The sequence below is a fragment of the Callorhinus ursinus genome, unplaced genomic scaffold (assembly GCF_003265705.2).
Source record: "Callorhinus ursinus isolate GAN/ISIS: 27379988/994484 unplaced genomic scaffold, GSC_fseal_2.0 scaffold41, whole genome shotgun sequence".
NCBI classification, from domain to species: Eukaryota; Metazoa; Chordata; class Mammalia; order Carnivora; family Otariidae; genus Callorhinus; species Callorhinus ursinus.
The window spans coordinates 4253814-4274821 of NW_027397103.1; the positions used below are offsets into that span (position 1 = coordinate 4253814).

The 21008-nt window shown below is 45.8% G+C and overlaps 1 protein-coding gene and 1 long non-coding RNA gene across 6 annotated transcripts in view; both read left to right on the forward strand.

Moving 5' to 3' along the window:
* Positions 1-1265, forward strand: part of LOC112837286 (uncharacterized) — a 30328-nt gene extending 29063 nt beyond the window's left edge. For all 3 annotated transcript variants that reach the window (XR_012374817.1, XR_012374819.1, XR_003211685.2), the window contains one exon: positions 633-1265. This is a non-coding gene — a long non-coding RNA (uncharacterized lncRNA). The remainder of the gene's footprint in view (positions 1-632) is intronic.
* A 1116-nt stretch (positions 1266-2381) lies between these two features.
* Positions 2382-21008, forward strand: part of KSR2 (kinase suppressor of ras 2) — a 426580-nt gene continuing 407953 nt past the window's right edge. For all 3 annotated transcript variants that reach the window (XM_073881039.1, XM_073881037.1, XM_073881038.1), the window contains exon 1: positions 2382-3266. In XM_073881039.1, coding sequence (XP_073737140.1) covers positions 3087-3266 — 180 coding nt within the window. In that variant the 5' untranslated portion in view covers positions 2382-3086. The remainder of the gene's footprint in view (positions 3267-21008) is intronic.

Sequence of the window (21008 nt, forward strand, 5' to 3'; positions counted from 1 at the left end):
AGCGGTTTTCCCCTTAAGATATTTGGCAGATTCTGAAACAGTGCAGGCCAAGAGGCTAGAAGCCAAACAGAAAGCCCCTGAAAAAGAGAAGAGTGTCCAGCATTCTTCCCATGTTATGGCTAAAAGGATTAGAGCACAGGACCAGGGGAAGGGGCCTCAGTGAACACCTAAAGTTCTCAGCTGGAATCTCTGAAAGGCAAAGCCTTAGAGGTGGGAGCCAGAGTTAGATCGGTCTCTCATCAAAACTGCAACCCAGCCTCCACCCAGCTCAGCCCCTGACTGGATTAAGATACTCAGCCCCCATGCCATCTGCTTGCAGAGAAAGGGTGAGCCCTCTCCAGAGTTAGAGATCACCTGGAGACTTTATATATATATTTTTTCATACACAGATGTGGTATGGCACTCAACAAAAATTACAAGGCCTGCCAAGAGACAGGACCAAATCCCTGAAAACAAATCGAAAAACAGGCAATAGAAACAGACTGTTCAGGTGACCACAGTACTGGACTAAAACCAGGGCTTTAAAATAATCATGATTAATATTTGTTCAAGAGGCACAAAACAAAAGAAGGAGAAAAGAGATGAAAAGCGAATTTTTAAAAAAAGATTTTATTTATTTATTTGACAGAGAGAGCGAGAGAGCACAAACCAAGAAGAGCTTCATAGTCCAAAAGACTGAAGACATAGAGAACTCACTTGAGCTCCTCATCGACAGAGGGATTTTGAAAATGCTAATTCAGCTCTGTATGAACTGTAAAACCTCATGGCCCAATATCTAAAAAAAAAAAATTTGTCATCATTGCCTGTCATTCTCTTTACTTCTCAAGTGGCTTCCTTTAAGGGACACATTGTATCATGTGTTCTGAGTCACTCTGCTCCATAAACCAGTTGCCTGGCATGGAGCTCTGTTTACCTGGAGAAAGAGGAGCCTTTTGCTGATTATCCTAAATACATCCTTTGAGCAATGTGTGTTGGGAGTACCAGTATCAGGAAGACAGAGCCTCTCTGGGATGACATTTGAGTCGACACCAACTGACAAGGAACCAACCAGGAGAGAATTCGAGGGAGATGTGGTCTGGGCAGAGGGGATATAGAGAGCAGAGAACTCTGAGGCAAGAACATGTTTGGTGATTTGGTCAGCGGTGGGCAGACTTTTCTGGAAAGGGCCAGAGAGCACATATTTTAGGCTTTACAAGTCACACCGTGCCTGTTGCAACTACTCACTTCTGCTGTTACAACACAGCAGTAAACGCGGACATAGAACAAATGGGTGGCAGTGGTCCAATAAAACTTTGTTTATGGACACTGAAATTCGAATTTCTTATAATTTTCACACGTCACAAAATCTTTTGATTTTTTTCCGACCTTTTGAAAATATAAAAACCATTCTTAGCTCTGGGGCCATAGTTTGCTGGGATAAGATCGTTTAGGTAGGCTGGGATCAGATCGTGCAGCACACGTAGGGCATGGTAACAATCAGATTAAGGCAAAGCCCCTTTCCCCCTCCAAAAGGAAAAGCCACCCCTCAGGGTAACTGAAGTCCAGGGCCAATTCGGGGAGTGGGCAGTGTTCTACAGTTCATGGAAGATGACCAGTTTTGTTTTACTTTGTGCCAGTAACAAGAAAGGACAAATGAACACACGCACACGCACGCACTCTGGGAGGCAGCTTCCTACGGCTCATGGAAGATGATCAGGTTTTATTTTTCCCCAGTAACAAGAAAGAACGAACGAACGAAAAGACAGGCAGACAGACGCACACACACAGGGCTCAAGGAAGATGATCAGGTTTGTTTCGTTTTACACACACACCCCACGAGCCAGAAAGCCAGAGAGGACGTGCCCAGGTTCACGCTGACGTTTCTCCAGCACGCACCAAGGGTTTGAAAGTTGGGTGCACACCTGCTCCCAGCCCGAGCGCACCTGCTGAGCAGTGCTCCGGCCTCGTCTCGCGAGAGCGTGCCGTAGTTAGTAGTGGCCCCCACCCCCACCCCCCTCCCGCCCCCGCGCCCAGCCCCCGCGTCCCGGCGCACACCCCGCCGGCTCCCCCGCCGCGCGCGCCTCCCCCGCGCCCCCGCCCGCCGGCTCGCACGCACGCACGCCCGGTAGTAACTGCACTCCGCCACGCGAGCTCCGCACCCCCGCGAATCCCGCGCCCCGGGCCGCGCCGGCAGCCGGCCCTTCCGCGGGCAGGTGCGCGAGCCTGCGCGCGCCGCGGCCGCCTCCTCCGGCGGGTCCCTGGCGCGCCGGGCCGGGGCGGCTGCGCGCACGGCGCCGCTCCACCAACCCGCTCCCCGCAGGTCCCTCGCTCGCTCTCCATCCCTCGCCGGCGCTCGCTCGCTCCCCCCCGCCCTTTGATTGACAGGCAAGATGTCGGTGCGGAGCGAGGCAGGAGCGAATGCAGCAGCCGTCAGCCCCGGAGCCCGGCGGCGGCAGCAGCAGCGCGAGGAGGAGACAGCAGCCAGCCGCAGTCGCCGCCGCAGCCGCGAGAGCAATGCGGACAGCATCTTGAGGACGCGCTAAAGCACCCCAAACGGTGGACGATGCCGTGTCACTGCAACTGGGAGGGGGGCAAAGCAGAATTTTTTTGACATAAAAGCCAGCCAGCCAAAAATATATATTTGTCCTTCACGGAGCCGGTGTGTAAAGAGTGAGCGTTGTTTGCCCTCGCCTCCTCCTCTCCTCTCCTCCTCCTCCCCCTCCTCCCCCTCCTCCTCCTCCTCCTCTTTTTCCTCCTCCTCCTCCTCCTCCCCCCCTCCTCCCTAAGTGTACAGACAGCATCACATCACCTGGTTTGCTTCTGAGAAACAGCATCCCTCCTTTTCAGGGACCAGAGACTCAGAGAGAGGAGACATTCTAATGGAGTCTGCTTGATACCCCGAAATAAAATAATAAATTTTGGCTCTTGTCGCCTCCTCCCACCCCACCCCCTCAACCCTGTGTGAGATGTTGGGTTTCTTCTTCATGAGACATTGTTGAGAAGTCGCAGTGGCTGGAGAGCGTAGGGGGTAGACTACCTCTACTCCCCCCCCCTTTTTTCTCTCTGGGAGGAGGAGGAGGAGGGGAAGGGGGCTTGCCGAGCAAGCGATGGATGAGGAAAACATGACGAAAAGCGAGGAGCAGCAACCTCTGAGTTTGCAAAAAGCCTTGCAGCAGTGCGAGTTGGTCCAAAACATGATAGACCTGAGCATCTCCAACCTGGAAGGGCTTAGGACCAAATGTGCCACCTCCAACGACCTCACACAAAAAGAGATCCGGACCCTGGAGGTAGGTGTTGCCTGGGGGGGGGGGAGCAATCTTTCCTTCCCTCTCCTTGTTCCCCACCACCCCCTTTCCTTTGATTCTGTTTGTTGCGGGGCGGGAGGGTGTGGGAGGGTAGCAAGGTGGACACGATTTGGTTTTCTGTGATTTATCTTCTTTGCAAAGCCTGCTCTGGTTGTCCCTTTACTGTACCGCTGTCGTCTACGCTTGGCTGGGTGGTGGTAGTAGTAGTAGTAATTGTGATTCCTTATGTATTATTATTCTTGCGGCTGTTATTATCATTCGCTTCCTCTCTGAGGAGTGAGTTCTCTCTTTTTTCCGCTTGTGGATTTGTTTATATGCCACGGGGGCTTGTGTGCTGGGTAAGGCATTAAGGCGCTGCAGAGAACCCACGTGACCTTGCGCATTCTGCAGGTGGTCAAAGGTGGTTTTTGCTCGCAGAATGGGGCTGCCTATAAATATAGACCTTTTCTGCCCTCGGCCTCCTTTCCAGCCCCGCTTTTGCCCCTTGGATTTTGTTTTTGTTTTTGTTTTAGTTCAGTGGTATACACGTCAGGAGGCAAGAGGCAAAAAAAAAAAAAAAAAAAAATCCCCATTGAGCTCCCCGTTTCCAATCAAATCATTTGATGCAGGGAGCTGTTGCAGGCCTGAAACGTGTAAAAAGATAACAGAAAATATGCCTGGATGAGCACACACAAGTGGTGTGGGAAAATACTCTTGAATCTTGGTGGGAAGGTGAGGAGAGGGGTCGGGGGAGGAGTCATCTCTGGCGAGTTGTAACATTGTCTCCAACAGAACTTGAGGGGGAGTTTGAAGCAGTTTTGGAGGGTGGGTTGGATGCAAAGTTTCTCAGAAAGAAGATGGCAGAAATTACTTCTTCCGAAGGCCATTTGGTCAAAGGAGGAAGGTTTCAGGAGCCTTAGAAAATGTCTGGTGTGCACGTAATCATTGGGCATCCACGTTGTTGGAAACATCTGAAGGGTTCCACTCACTTCTCCCTCAAAGCAGCTGTACACATGGCTTGATTAAATTTGGGAACTCCCATTAGCTGGCATTTGCTGAGGGTGGTGGCTGTGGGACTGGGAGCAAAGGAAAGGGGTTCTCCCTCTGGTGAAGTGGGCATGTGCGGTGCTGGGAGGTTCCCTCTGTTTCTAGCTCAGGAGTTTCCAAGGCCTGAACTCTTTGGTCCCTGCTGAATCTTTGAGCCCTGTGCCCCCGTTCCAGCCTGGATAAGCACCACTCTCTGATTCACTTTAAAGTCTTTTTTTTTTCCTCCATGATTTTAACTTTGGCTGCTTGTCAGCACACAAGAAGGTCATCAGTTTGAAAGTGGAGTGTGTTTGTGTGTGTGTGTGTGTGCGTGTAATATGCTGTTTGCTACCCTGTTTGCGCACCTGTCGTGGGAAAATGATCCTCAGAAATGAAATAAAATAAGTGTCAAGAGGTATCAGAGGAATGGGAACTCTTTTGGGAGGTCAAGTATTTTCTTTCTCAGCTTTAGGGGAATAGTCTAGGCTAGGATTTGTTGCTGGAAGAGAAAGTGTGGGATGCCCTGGCCCAGCCTTCTGTCTCTGCATGAGCAGGGCCCAAAGTAAGATTCTGTTCAGAACTGCAGGCAGTGAATAAATAAGTAACCCAAAAGGGCTACCTGGATCCTCTTCTGGTCCTTTGAGTCAGGAGTCCCAAGTGCATGTTCGTGTATTCCTGTGTAAGTCCCTCTGGTTTTCTTTTCAACTCTTTTCAACTTGGTCCATCCTCTGATAGCTCCTTGGATGATGGCAATGGTCACAGTGGACCCTGGACTTCGTGGCTTCTTTCCTGCCCAGTGATTTTCTTTGAAAACCGGGGGATGGAGTTGCAAGAGGTTGCAGTTACTCAGAGTGCATCTGGTGGTTAGTTTCCTGGTCCCAGGATGCCACAGAGCATGCCCAACAATCACTTTACCCATATTGTGCAGGGAAGGATCTCCAGCAGTCATGCCAGTCTATGCTTCTCGGGGCCCTGGGGTGAGGGTAGGCCACTGAGGAAGGGCTGGTAACTCCAGGTGCAGCCAAGTCCTGCTGAACCTTGCCTAGGCATTGGACCGAGGTTCTTTATGCCCCAAACTGTCACATTTTGTATATCAAAACCACCCAAGGGAGCTTATTAAAAATGTGCATTCTTGGCCTCTAACCCCAGAGGTTCTAATTCAGGTGGGACTGGGCAGAGTCGGGGGAGAGGGGGAAGGCCCAGGGATCTGCATTTAAGAAACATTCCAGGTGTTTCTGATGTATGTTTTCACATCGACACTCTGAGAAATACCCACCTATTAGGAGATAGGGGGCATATTTCTGCAATTTGATGGTGAGAACTCCCTGCTCACAAACACTGAAGTAAGCAGTACATTGTACAGACCATCCCTGAAAACCATGATAATAAGCAAAATTTAGTAGCATGCATATGACCCCATGGGAACAAAAATATACAGAATGGACTGAGCCTTCCAGAAGTGTCCTGCATGATTAGGGAGACAAGGCTAATAATATAGGTGTGAAATAATGATCAAGTCCAAACAGCAAATGATATGGGAGGGCAGCATGTGGGTCTGTGAAGAATATGTTCAAACCGCATGAAATGGAAAATTCAACCACAGTGTTCAAGTGAACAGTGGCTTCTTTTCCTCGTGTAGCAACAAGTCTGGGGGGAGATGGCTGCTTGAGTTGGTTCAAGTAAGATAGTAGCATTGGGGCTGATGTCTCTTTTGAGTTCTCAGTGACCTCTTTCTAATGGTTGCAGGATGGCTCTCGAAGCTTTAACCATCACACCCAGGTTCAAGGCAGGGATGAGGGGGACCAGGTGAGGAGTGTGCAGGGATAAAGGATTCATGTCTTTGTTTCGCTTCCCCAGAATACCTCCTGCTACCTACCGCACAGATGATGTTTAAGTATGTCATCTTGGCCAAAACTCGGTCAGATGGCAATGCTGGGAGCTGGGGAAGTAGGAACACCATTGTGAGTAGTTTAGATGGGTCATGGTCCGTTGCCTCGGTTGACCTGCTGTCGCTGCATACACATTCAGGGTTCTGCTGGCATGGAAGAGAGCAGGAAGGAATATTGGGTGGACAGCCAGCAACATTGGCCATGGCATGTTATCAGGAGGTATTCTGGCAGAGAAGAAAGACTATGAGCTTTGGAGTTAGACCAATACAGTTTTAAAGTGTAGCTTTTCTACTTAACTTTATCTTGGGTTAGTGATTTAAATTTTCTGACCCATGGTTTAATTTTTGGCAAAATGGCAAGAAAAGAATAACATTACCTACTTCAGTGGTTATGAGGATCGAAAGGACATTTTCAAGGGTCTAGTGCTATCTCTCGCACAGCCCGTGGGGGCTGAATAAATGATAGTTATGATGATGATATGGTTAGCATTACGTGATGCGGCATAGATGACAGGGAAGGGAACAGCTCAGATCAGAGGGAGAGAGGGAAGAGTTTGAGCAGCATTTCCAAAGTATGTTCTGTGCAACCCTAGTTCTGTGGGCTATTAGCATTTTTCATTCTTCCAACAAGAAATCCAGGTACTGTACTAGATGCTGGTGGTCAACAAGTACTCTGAAGACAAGATGAATTCCTTGGTTGATATGTCTGAGAAACGTTGCGTTCAACAAAGGGAAACAGAGACTTCTTGGAGCCTTTACTATACCAAATATGGGCATGGTGACTCCAAGAGAGGGTAGAGACCTTTTCCCAAGGATATTCCCTTGGGATTGATGTCCCATAGAATACACCCAGGGAGTCTATGGCCATACCACCCAGAACGCGCCCGATCTCATCTGATCTCGGAAGCTAAGCAGGGTCGGGCCTGGTTAGTACTTGGATGGAAGAATACACCCAGGGGAACGTTTGGCAGAGCGGTTAGGGTAGCTTTCTTGGTTGGGGAGCTGGGGACCCTGGGTTGAGAGAAGGATGAGGAGGGCTTAGATCACAGCAGGTTGGGAGAGCCTGCTTGGCAAGAACAGCCAACCAGCTAAAGGCATTTCATGCCGGTTCATGCCTTTGTGGGTCCGCTGAGAGACCAGTTGGTCCAGAATGGAGAGTACCTGACAGAGTGTCATAGGAAATGAATTTAGGTCACAAACTCTTGAGATCTGACTAAGGACAAGGCAGTCACACTGACAAAGTTTCACTCCTTTGAGGAAGGAGGTAGAAGTCTTCAAAGGTTTCGGAGTGAATACGATAAAAATTTGTTTAAAGGTTAGTCTGATGGCAGCCTGCAAGCAGGGGCCAGCCACCTTTTTCTGTGAAGGGACAGATAGTAAATAGTTTGGGCTTGGTGGTCACGTGGTTTCCATCACAGCCACTCAGCTCTGCTGTTGTGCAGCCATGGACAGACTGCAAGTGAGCAGTTCCTGATGCAGCTTCATTTAGGGACCCTGAAATCCCAACTTGATATAATTTTCACATGTCCTAGAAACATTCTTTTCTTTTTTTAAAGATTTTACTTATTTATTTGACAGAGAGAGACACAGCAAGAGAGGGAACACAAGCAGGGGTTGTGGGAGAGGGAGAAGCAGGCTTCCCGCCAAGCAGGGAGCCCGATGCGGGTCTCGATCCCAGGACCCTGGGATCACGACCTGAGCCGAAGGCAGACGCTTAACGACTGAGCCACCCAGGAGCCCCGAAACATTATTTTCTATTGATTTTTTTTTTGACATTTAAAAGTGTAAAAACTATTCTGAGGTTTTGGGTCTTATAAAAAACAGGTGGTGGGTCAGATTTGGCCCATGGTTGATAACTAGTTTGCTGATCTCTGATCCATAGGGTGTAGGATCTCATTTTGCTGATCTTGCTTGGGTCACTCATGTGGTTGCAATCATCGGATGGCTCAGCTGTGCTGGATGGTCCAAGATGGCCTTGCTCACGTGGCTGGTGGTTGGTCAGGGTACCTCAGTTTCCCTCCCCATGGTCTTTCCAGCAGGACAGCCGGATTTCTTCCCTGGTGGAAGCAGCAATGTTTCAAGAGAACACGACCCATTGCGCAGCCCCTCTCAGTCCTCTGCTTTCATGACCTTGGCCAATGTCTCATTTGCCAAAGCAGGTTAAGTGGATAAGCCCAGAGTCAACGTAGAAATTACTATCTAAGGGTATGTATTCTAGGAGATGTGTTTCATTGGGGGCCAATGAACAATCTAATGTAACAAGGTACCGTAGCTATGGGAACCCTCCCCAAGAAACCAAAATAAAACCAAAATAGGATGGGAAAGAGGGAGGATCATGGCATGATCAGCAAAGGCCCCCTCAAGGAGGTTTTACTGACTTGAGGAAGCAAGCCGAGACCTATCTGGGGAATGCACCAGGAAGAGGGAAGAGCAGATGCAAATTTCTTGGGTGGGAATGTGCTTGGCATGTTATTAGAATAGCAAGGAGACCTCTGTGGTTGGAGTGGAGTGAGTGGGCGGGGAAGGGGTGAGGGGGCACCATGCGAGACAGAGGCAGGTACCTGGTCACAGAGGGCTTTGATAAGATACTTGGATTTTATTCTAAGTGTGAACAGGGAGATGACTGATTTATGTTTTTAAAAGATCCTTCTGATTGCTGCAGGGAAAATAGACTGTAGGGGGTAAGAATGGGAGCAGGGAGACAATTTGGGAGGTTAGTGTGGAAACCAAAGCCAGGAGCGACTGTGCTTTGGACTGTTACGCTGGTTGGGGGCATGGGGCAGGTGGCTGAATCCAGAAGTCAGGTGCACAGGAGGTGCTCATGAATTGGATGGGGAAAATAAAGGATGGAGGATTATTCCTGGGTGTTTGGCTTAAGAACCGAGTGAATGGTGGTTCCTTGATTTGAAATGTGAGGACTAGAGGTGGAGTAGGTTGGGCTTGACAGTCAGGTCCTGTTTGGACATGTTCCTTGTGTCAAGTAGACAGCTGGGACCTACAACTCTGAGGAAGGCTAGAGATACACAATGCACTTAATATGTCAGGAACATCTCATATTATTAAATATTTTTAGTGGCTATGGAATTTTACATGGATGTACCATAATTTAACAAATCCTACTGTCAGATGTGTATGTTTATAACTTTCCATTATTATAAATAATACCGTCATAGACATCCTTGTGGTTTGAAGCAATCCTTCAATTCCAGGGGAATTGCTGAATCCAAGGATATGCAAAGTTTCAGGACTCATGACAGGTTTTGCCAAATTACCCTTCACCGGCCGTGTGAAAAGGGCCCATTTTCCCCTATCCTCAGTATGAGTTTATGCTTTTTTTTTTTAAAAGATTTATTCACTTATTTTTATTTATTAAAAAATTTTTTAAATCCACTTACTTGAGAGAGAGGGGAGAGAGAGAGGAGGGGGCAGAGGGAGAGGGAGAGAGAATCTCAAGGAGACTCTCCACTGAGGGTGGAGCCTGATGCAGGGCTCAATCCCACAACCCATGAGATCAGGACCTGAGCTGAAACCAGGTGCTTAACCAACTGAGCCGCCCGGGCACCCCTGGGTTTATGCTTTATTTTATTTTTTTGGTTGCCTATGTTTTGATGCCCCAGAGCTCAGGGTTAAGGAGGCAATTGCCTCAGGTTAGAATCTCATCTTTCCTGTTTCTAGTTGGGAAGGATCTGGGGACTTGTGGACCTAAGAGGAGTACTTGGTTTTCTACATGAAGCAGCCAGCCTGTGAAGACCTAGCCTCACCCTTCTGCCTTGTTTTCATAAAGATATGGCGGGGGGTGTCTCACAACTCTGAGTCGGTGGAGAAAGTTATTTCTGAAGGGTTCTCTCTCCCCTCTGGGTTTTTGGAGTGGATTCTGTTCGGGAGCTTGTTATACTTCTTCCTCCAATGGGTAGAAGACTGGGGAGTCTTTCTCCTCCCCCAGAGAATCAGTCATTTTCTGGGCTCCCACCCACTGGACTCCTACTGTTGGGACCTGGCCTTTGTCCTCACCCTCAGAGTGCCACTCTGGAGCTGGGGAATGGGGAGGTGTTGAGAAGCTGAGGAAGGCAAGGGACACATGGCAGCTGGGACGGAGGATGGAGAAACCGAGGGATGGGGCGGAGAAAGTCAAAGCAGAGAATCATTGTCTGCGGGGTTTCTATGACCCCTGTAACACCTCTCCGGTGGGCAGCGACTGCAATGGTGGTTTTTCCTGTTCTTCAAGTGAGTTTACTGAGGTTTGGAGTCACTGATTTGTCCCAAACTGGAGGCTAAGACAGCCACAGAGCCAGGAAAAGGTTTCCTGCTGTATTTTGGGCTCCCCAAAATATGGCATAGCCTAGAAGGGAAGAAAGGAAGACAAGAGCAAATAGAAGGCGAAGGGGACTTGCCGGCGATCATGGTGAGGCAGTTAGAGGTGGCAACTCTTGGGTTAATGAGAACCAGCATGGTGGAACACTCTGTCACTCAGATACTTGCATCTCATGGGTGGTTTTTCTAGATGAAAGCTATCGGGGAGAAATGTAGAACCAACGGAGACAAAGCAGGGCATCCACAGAGACAAGGAAGGACGAGAAACAGAGAGGGAAGCCGACTCAGGATGTCCAGCCACTTGTCACCTTGGCTGTTGACCAGTTGAAGTGTGGTGACTTCTGACTGGAAGGTGCTGTTGGTATCAAATACACACCAGGTTCTGAACTCTTAGTATGAAGAAGAGAATATGAAATATCTCATTAATCATGTTTTATATTGACAACATGCTGCCAAGATGTTATTTCAGACAGATTGGGGTTAAATGAAATCTGTTAAAATTAATTTTACCTGTATCTTATTACTCTTTCTCCCCCCCCCCCGAGGCTACTAGAAAATTTTAAATTACACAGGTGGCTCACTGTATATTTCAGCTGGACAGTGCTGCTTTGGGCCATTGAGGTGATTTCTGTGTTTTGCCATGATAGAAATCTTGTTCTTGGTACAGACTGAGATTATGCCCCCCACCCCGAGGGGTTACTAGGAAGCCATTGATTAAAGCAGTCGGTGTGTTCCAAAGATACACACCCTCAGTTTCCCTGGACCGGTGAGATGAAGACTCAGAAATAATAACTTAATTGAGTCTCTAGAAATTTTCTTGGATGCTTAAAGCAGTATAACCTAGTGATTAGGTAGGCTTGGGATCTGCCATAAGATTGCTTGGATTCCAGTCTGAGTTCATTATATACTAGCTAAGTAACCTTGGGCAAATGAGCTCTTCTTTCTGAGCTTCAGTTTCCTTGCTTATAAAATTAGGATCATGCTGATTACATGGAATTGTGCATTAAGGAACTGAGCTGGGTGCTTGGCACATGGCAAATGCTTACAGCATTCCCCCTCAATAGGTTGGCATGGGGAGGTTAGGGCATCTCAGCCTTCCAGGGGGGTGCCATCCTTGGGTGTATCATTTATTTATTCAGTGAATCTAACTGAGCACCCAATGTGTGAGAGCAAGGTGTGAGAAGAAGAAACCCATAGAAGCCTTCGATGGGATAATGGCACACCTGCTGGGCTGCAGGTGACGTAAGTGAACAAGATTCTGATACTAGGTCTGGATCTTTGAATTCGCCCACAGATGACTCACTTCCCATCAGTGCCTGGCAGGCTTTAGTCTTTAAACCATGTGCTCATCACAACTCTAAGTTGGATAACAGTTCTAGGGTTGGGCCTTGTAGCTCCTGAACTTCTCTTAAGCTTATGTGGTAGAAAGAACCGTGGTATCCAATTGCTTGAAAATTGTATCATCTGAAGGCAGGAGGACCCTTAAGAGGTTGGCTAGGCCTACCTCTTGGCCAGTGTCCAGCTTTGGCATGGTGATTTGGGGTGAGGCAGCCTTGAAAAAAATCCTTTTTTTTAATGGTGGTAAAATAGACATCACATAAAATTTACCATTATAACCATTTTAAAGTGTGCAACTCGGTGGCATGAAATATATTCACAGTTTTGTGCAACCATCATCGCTATTTACCTGCAGAACTTTTTCATCATCCCAGATGGAAATTCTGTACCAATGAAACAATAACTCTCCCCAGATCCATGGTAACCTCCTTTTCCTGTCTGTATGAATTTGACTATTCAAGGAAGGTTCATCCACATTGTAGCAGGTGTCAGTGCTTCATTCCTTTTTATGGTTGACTAATATTCCATTGTACCTAGAGACCACATTTTGTTTATCCAGTCATCTATTGATAGACACTTGAGTCATTTCTGCCTTTTGACTATGGTGAATAATGCGGCTTACAAACATTGATGTACAAGTATCCGTTTGAGTCCCTGCTTTGAATTCTTTTTTTTTTTTTTAAAGATTTTTATTTATTTATTTTTTTGACAGAGAGAGAGCGAGAGAGGGAACACAAGCCAGGGGAGTGGGAGAGGGAGAAGAAGGCCTCCCACTGAGCAGGGAGCCCGATGAGGGGCTTGATCCCAGGACCCTGGGATCATGACCCGAGCCGAAGGCAGCCGCCCAACCGACAGAGCCACCCAGGCGGCCCCCTGCTTTGAATTCTTTGGGGTATATATCTAGGAGTGGAATTGCTGGGTCATATGGTGATTCTATGTTTAATTTTTTAAAAAGATTTATTTATTTTAGAGAGACAGTGTGTGGGTGCAGGTGCGAGCATGGTGGGGAGGGGGAGAGGGAGAGGGAGAAGGGATCTCAGGCGACTCCCTTCTGAGCACAGAACCCAATGTGGGCTTTGATCTCACGGCCCTGAGATCATGACCTGAGTTGGATGCTCAACTGCATCACCCAGGTGCCTGTCTATGTTTAATTTTTTGAGGAACTGCTATACAATTTTCCACAGTGGCTGCACCATTTTATATTTCCACTGATAATGTACCCCAGTTCCAATTTCCCTACATCCTTGCCTATACCTTCTATTTTCTCAAATTAAAAAATTATTTTTTAAATTATAGCTGTCTTACTGGGTATGAAGTGGTATCTCATTGTGGTTTTGATTTATAATTCACTAATGACGTTAGGCATCTTCATGTGCATATTGGCCATTTGTATATCTTCTTTGGAAAAATGTCTATTCAAGTTCTTTCACAAGACAGCCCTTTGGTTTAGGTGAGTTATAATGGTTAGAATTATTCTTCTGTTGAGTTGGGTCTGCTCTCTGATGACTTCTAGCCTTTGACTCTACTCTCTGGAGCAGAGAGAATGAAGCCACTATTTTGGCTGAAAAAAACAGTCTCAAGAAGAGTCTGCATCTAGATCTGGAACCCACCAGGTAGAGACATGAGAGAGGTGGGCCCACGGACCCCTGACAAGTCTCTGACCCAAATTTGGCAGCCACCACCTCCCTGCTCTGTTCTGTGTTAGTTCCATTACAGAATTCCAGAATCTGGGGTCATTGGCAATGGCACATTTCCCTTTTCCTGTACATCTCTCCTCGTCAGAGTATCATGCTGCTCAGAAGTCATGAATGTTTCCCCATGTGCTCAGCCCCATGGTGTTTGGGCAGGGTTGGGCAGCTTAGGCTCAAGCAATGAGGCAAATAGGTATAAAAAAGAACTCATCAGTCAAGTGGGACATCCCACTGGGGCTTTGTTTTTATTAGGAGGCAGAGCAAGTTTATTTTATTTTATTTTTTAAAAGATTGATTGAAGAGACAGAGACAGAGACACACACACACAGAGAGAGAGAGAGAGAGAGAGAGAGAGAGAGAGAGAGAGAGAGAGAGAGGAGAGGAACCCAGGGAGAGGGAGAGAGAGAATCCCAAGCAGACCTCACGCCCAGTGCAGAGCCTATTGTAGGGCTTGATCTCACAACCCTGAGATCATGACCTGAGCAGAAACCAAGAGTTGGACACTCAACTGACTGAGCCACCCAGGTGCCCCAGGAGGCAGAGCAAGTTTAGATGCCACTTTTTATATTTTTACCTTTATCTGGCTTGGAGAAACAGTGCTTTGTGATAAGCCCTAAAAGCAATATTATTATTTTCATATGTTGCTAGATTTAATCCATAAATATTTTGCTAAGGAATTTTGAGTCTGTGTTCATGAAGGATATTGCCTGTGGTTTCCTTTCTTGTACCATCTTTGTTTCAGTATCAGGTTAACACTGGCCTCATAAAATGAGTTGAGAAGTGTCCCCTCCCCTTCTGTTTTCTGGAAGACATCGTGCGTACAACTGGTGTTATTTCATCTTCACATGTGTTGAATGCTGGTAGAATTCAGCAGTAAAACTATCCGGACTTTGAGATTATTATTGCTATCTTTTGTGTGTGGAAATTTTTTAACTACAAATTCCGTTTTAAAAATGTATTCTTGGGTGAATTTTGGTAGTTTGTGGCTTTTAAAGAATTGGTACATTTTATCTAAATTGTTGAATTTACATGCCTAGAGTGCTCATGGTATTCCCTTACTATCCTTTCAGTGTCTGCGGGACGTTTCATCCCTGATGTTGGTAATACGTGTTTTTTTCTCTTTGATTCTTTGCCAGTCTGGCTAGGGGTTTATCAGTTTTATTTGTTTTTTTTTTCAGAAAACCAGGTTTGGGCTTCATTTATTTTCTCTATTTCTCTGTTTTCACTTTGACTGGTTTTTGTTTTCATTATTATTCCCTTCTGCTTACTCTGGGTTTATTTTGCTCTTCTTCTTCTGTTTTCTTGAGATAGATTGTTCATTTGAGACGTTTCTCCTTTTCTAAGTATTTATCGCCACAAATTTCTCTTGAAGGACTACTTTAACAACATCCCACAAATTTTGATTATATTGATTATATTTTCATTTCTTTTGTTTCTTCCTCTTTGATTCATGCATTCTTTAGACACGTGTTAATTCCCAAGCGTTGTGGTTTTCTGGTTTAATTCGCTTAGGGTCCATGAGCACATTTTATATGGTTTCAATTATTTTAAAATGCTTATGACCCAGAATATCTTCCCGCTTGGTGAACGTAACATGTGTCCTTGAAAAGAATGTGTGTTCTGCTTTTGACAGGGGCAGTGTTGTATAACCGTCAATTAGATCCAATTGGTTGATGGTATTGTGGAGACCCTCTATATCCTTGCTGATTTTCTCTCAAATTGTTTTATTGATTACACAGAGAGGAGTGTTGATAGCTCCTATTATCATTGTGGATTTGTCCAGTTCTCCTTGCAGATCCATCAGTTTTTGCTTCATGTACTTTGAGTTGTTTTGTTAAGTGTATACACATTTGGGATGGTTATTTTCTTAGTGATTTGACCTTTTTTCATTATGTAAAGTTACTATTCATTCCTGGTACTTTTCCTTGCTGTGAAGACTATTTCTCTGATATTAATACAGCCACCCCAGCTTTTACTTTTTTAAGTTTTTAAAAAATTGAGTTAGGGGCGCCTGGGTGGCTCAGTTGTTAGGCGTCTGCCTTCGGCTCAGGTCATGATCCCAGGGTCCTGGGATCGAGCCCCATATCGGGCTCCCTGCTCCGCGGGGAGCCTGCTTCTCCCTCTCCCACTCCCCCTGCTTGTGTTCCCTCTCTTGCTGTGTCTCTCTCTGTCAAATAAATAAATAAAATCTTTAAAAAATAAAAAAATAAAAAAAATTGAGGTAAAATTCACGTACATAAAATTTCCCACGTTAACTACTTTACAGTATGCAATGGAATGGTTTTGGTATATGCTTCATGTTGTACAGCCATCACCCTTATCTAATTCTAGAACATTTCCATCATCACAAACACACACACACAAATGCCCTGTACAAGCACACCTTGGCGATACTGCGGGTTCAGTTTCAGACCACTGCGATAAAGTGAATATCACAATAAAGTGGGTCGAATGATTTTTTGGGTTTCCCAGCGCACTTAAAAGTTATGTTTACACTACACTGTAGTCTGCTAAGTGTGCAACAGCATCATGTCTAAAAGAGCAATGTGCATATCTTAATTTAAAAAATCCTTTATTGCTAAAAAATGCTAACCATCATCTGAGCTTTCAGCGAGTCCTCTTTTTGCTGGTGGAGGGTCTTGCCTCGCTGTTGATGGCTGCTGACTGATGGGGGTGGTGGTCGCTGAAGGTTGGGGAGGCTGTGGTAGTTTCTTAAAATAAGACAGCACGATATTTGCCACATCAGTTGACTCTCCCTTTCACGAACGATTTCTCTGTAGCAGGCAATGGTGTTTGATAGCATTTTACCCACTGCAGACCTTCTTTCAAACTTGGGAGTCCGTCCTCTCAAGCCCTGCTGCTGCTTTATCGACCAAGTGTGTGGAACGTTCTGAGCGCTTTGTCCTCGTGTCAACAGTCTTCCCAGCATCCTCACCAGGAGTAGATTCCATCTCCAGACACCAACTTCTCTGCTCATCCACGAGAAGCAGCTCCTCTTCGCTTCAAGTTTTATCACGAGTTTCTAGCAATTCAGTCCCATCTTCAGGTTGTACGTCTAATACGTCTAATTCTAGTTCTCTTGCTGTTCCCACCCCATCTGCAGCTACTTCCTCCACTGAAGTCTTGGACCCCTCCAAGTCCTCCACGAAGGTTGGGATCAACCTCTTCCAAACTCCCATTTATGTTGATATTTTTACCTCTTCCCACAAATCACAAATTTTTTTTTTAAGATTTTATTTATTTATTTGAGAGAGAATGAGAGAGAGAGAAAGCACATGAGGGGGGGAGGGAGGGTCAGAGGGAGAAACAGACTTCCCGCTGAGCAGGGAGCCCAATGCGGGACTCGATCCAGGGACTCCAGGATCATGACCTGAGCCAAAGGCAGTCGCTCAACCAACTGAGCCACCCAGGCGCCCATCACAAATGTTTTTAAAGGCATCTAGAATGGTGAATTCCTTCCAGAAGGTTTTTGATTTATTTTTCCTAGCTCCATCAGAGGAATCACTGTCTATGGCAGCTATAGCTTTAGAAAATGTATTTTTTTCTTTCTTTTCTTTAAGTAGACTCCATGCCCAGCGTGGAGCCCATGCAGGGCTTGAACTCATGACTGTGAGATCAAGACCTGAGCCAAGATCAAGACTCCAGACACTCAACCAACTGAGCCACCCAGGTGCCCTACAGAATCTATTTCTTAAATAATAAGGCCTGAAAGTTGAAATGACTCCTTGGTCCCCGGGCTGCAGAATGGATGTTGTGTTAGCAGGCATGAAAACAACATTAATCTCGTACATCTCCACTCCATCAGAGCGCTCGGGTGACCAGGTGCACTGCCAATGAGCAGTGATATTCTGAAAGGTATCTCTTTTTTTCTGAGCGGCAGGTCTCAACAGCTGGCTTGAAATATTCAGGCAGTCTTGTTGTAAACAGATGTGCTGTCACCTAGGCTTTGTTGATCCATTTACAGAGCACGGGCGGAGTAGATTTAGCATCATGCTTCAGGGCTCTAGGGTTTTCAGAATGGTAGGTGGCTTCCACTCAGAGACACCCGCTGCATCAGCCCCTCACAAGAGAGTCAGCCTGTCCTTTGCAGCTTGGAAGCCAGGCACTGACTTCTCCTCTCTAGCTACCAAAGTCCTACATGGCATCGTCCTCCGAAAGTAGGCTCTTACATCGACACTGAAAATCTGTTGTTGGGCGTGGCCACCTTCATGGATGGTCTTAGCTGGGTCTTCTGGAGAGCTTGGTGCAGCTTCTACATGAGCACCCGCTGCTTCACCTTGCCCTTCTGTGTTATGGAGACGGCTTCTTTCCTTAAACCTCGTGGACCAACCTCGGCTAGCTTCAGACGTTCCTTCTGCAGCCTCCTCACCTCTCTCAGCCTTCACAGAATGGAAGGGAGTTAGGGCCTTGCTCTGGGCTCAGCTTTGGCTTCAGGGAGTGTTGTGCCAGGTTTGAGCTTCCATCCAGACCACGCACAGTTTCTCCAGGTCAGCAGGAAGGCTGTTTTCTTTCCTTATCAGTCGTGTGTTCCCCAGAGTAGCACTTGTCATTTCCTTCAGGATCTCCTCCTTTGTGTCCACAGCGTGGCTAATGGTTGGTGCAAGAGGCTCAACTTGTCAGCTTTTGATGGGCCTTCCTCACTGAGCTTAATCATTTCTAGCTTTGGATTTAAAGTGATGAGACGTGTAACTCTTACTGGAGCACTCGGAGGTCACTGTAGTGTTATTAACTGGCCTAATGGCAATATTGTTGCGTCTCATGGAATGGGGAGGTCTGAGGAGAGGGCGAGAGACGGGGTAACAGCTGTTGGTGGAGCAGTGAGAACACACACAGTGATTAAGTTTGCCATCCTATATGGGCACGTTTTGTGGCACACCAATACAACTCCAGTAGTGACCTCAAAGATCACTGATCACAGATCACCATAACAAAAATAATGGTAATGAAAATGTTTGAAAAAATGCGACACAGAGACACCAAGTGAGCGAATGCTGGTGGAAAAATGGCGTCGGTAGACTTGCTCGACACAGGGTTGCTACAGGTCGTTAATTTGTAAAAAACACAACATCTGTGAGGCACAATAAAATGAGGTGTGCTCATACCTGCTTATTAGCAGTCAATCCCAATTTCCCTGCCCCCCATCCCCTGGCAACCACTAATCAATTTTCTATGGCTATGTTTTTCTTCTATTCTGGGTTCTTCACATAGATGAAATGAGGCAATATGTGACCTTCCTTGTCTGGCTTTTTTTGCTTAGCACAGTATCTTCAAAGTTCATCTCTTTGTAGAATGTGTCCCTACTTCATCCCTTTTTATGGCAAATCAAGGCCCATCGTATAGGTTTATCCATCCATCAGTGGACATTTGGGTTGTGTCCACCTTGTGGGTATTGTGAATAGTGCTGCTGTGGAGGGGCACTTTGGGAGTAAACTGATTTTCCTTGGCCGGAAACTAAAGAAATGTTCCCAGGTTCAGGCTGGAACACGGTGAGAAACTCTGGAGTCGGAAGTTCCTTGCATACATTTTGCAATTGTATGTGATGGTCTGTATGACGCTTTCCTGGAGCTCTTGTGGGCGCTCATCAGGTTCGAGATGCCAGGTTATGAATGGTTAATGCAGACCTCGGAAATAGAAGTTATTAAATAAAAATGTCATTTTAAAGACATTTATAGACATCAAAGCAAACCATACTCATTATAGGAAAAATAGAATATGTGCTGAATTAAAAAGAAAAATGCACACATTTCTACTCCTGCCACCCACGGATGAACACTGTTAACACCTTGTTACAGAGTCTTATAGGCGTTCCTTCATACAAACATGGGTTTTTATGTGACTTTTAAGAATAACTGTATTTTATATATTTTGTAGTCTCCTCTTTTCATCTTAAAAGTTGATTTAAGATGTGAATGTTTCTCCCTGTCAAGAGTATTTCAAATGACTAGTAACATTCCAGCATAAAGAGAGAGCATAATTGAGTTGACTGCCCACCTGTGGTGAGTTACTTGTTTTTTTCTTATTCTCATAAACACAGCCTTAATGATTACTTTCAAAATGAAATCTTTGTGAAGTGCTTCTGTTTGGTTCTTTAAGAAATATGCAGAGGGATAGAATTCCTGCATGCTCCTAAGGTTTTTCCTGGTTTCCGGCCTAATGGTCCTTTAGAAAGATCCCTGTTTATAGCCTTCTTAGAGTTTTCAAGAGCCTGTAGCTTTGTGTTTTCAAGAATGACAACTGTAAGAGGGAAATGTTTCCAATAAATCTGCGACTTAATAAAAAATACATAAAGTCACTTTACTGCATCTGTGAATCAACTTGTAATGAACTGAGAAACTTGAGGCGAGCCCGGTGTTTGCAAGTGCACCCTTTCTGCTGAAGGAAAGACAGAGTTGGAATTAGGTCATTGATAGGGAAGCCTAACATAAGATGAGATCTTTTCTGAAATGACATAAGAAAGGGATGTGCATGTTACAGATGAGGCTTCTGAGCTCCAGGGATCACACAGTTGGTTGATTTCTGAGACCAGGCAGGAAAGGGAAAGAGGAAGGAAAATAGGCTAGGGGTAGGATACTTGGGAGGTGACATCAGGGCCATGGTTAACTGGAGAGCCCATGTCCCATTGACGGATATCAGTGTTGCTGGTGGATAGGATTTAGGCCTAATATTGGGCGATGTTTCCATTTTCCAAAGGAACCCCCAAATCAAAACTATAAATAAAAAGCAGATGTTGTCTCATTGTTACCTGATCAAGAGGTTTACCATTCCACCCCGTTAATTCACACGTGTGTGTATATGTTTAAACAGTACTGAATGAGGAAAAGGAAGGTGCAGGTGGTCGACACCACTGAAATCATTCGTGAACACCAGTGGTTTTCTAATTGTTTTTCAGATGTTTTTCTCCCAATCCCACCCATTTATGGGTTGTAAAAAATTAAGGTCATCCTGTTGAGCCTGGAGAAGCTAGGATGACAATGACCTCTGGATTTTATGATCTTTGCTTATTTTCAGTCTACAGTGAGAGCAAAGTAAGAGTTGTGACTGGGGCCACACACACACACTTCACACCTTTACAAAAATAGGGAGAAGAGCATAATGGACCCTAGGTACCCGTCATACAAATTCAATAATATCAAATTATCACCAATAATTCCTACCCCCTGTCATCTGTAGATTATTTTGAAGCAGTTCCTAAACCATCGTAGCATTGCATCCTCAAAAATTTCAATGTGTGTTTCTAATAAATACTTAGTATCCTGTTTTAAGCATAGTAGGATGACTCTTATTGCACCAACAATTTCTTAGTCAGATATTTCCCTAAACTACAAATCAAAATAGCCATCCACAAAAGAAGCTGTGCTTTCTGAAACAGCCATAGCAGAAGGCCTTTGCCTTGCCCTGGTTCTGTTGGCATTACTGAAGACATTCTTGAAAACCGGCTTTAGAGTCACTTTACAAGCAAACCAGTCTGTTTTATTTTTTCTTTACCCCGAA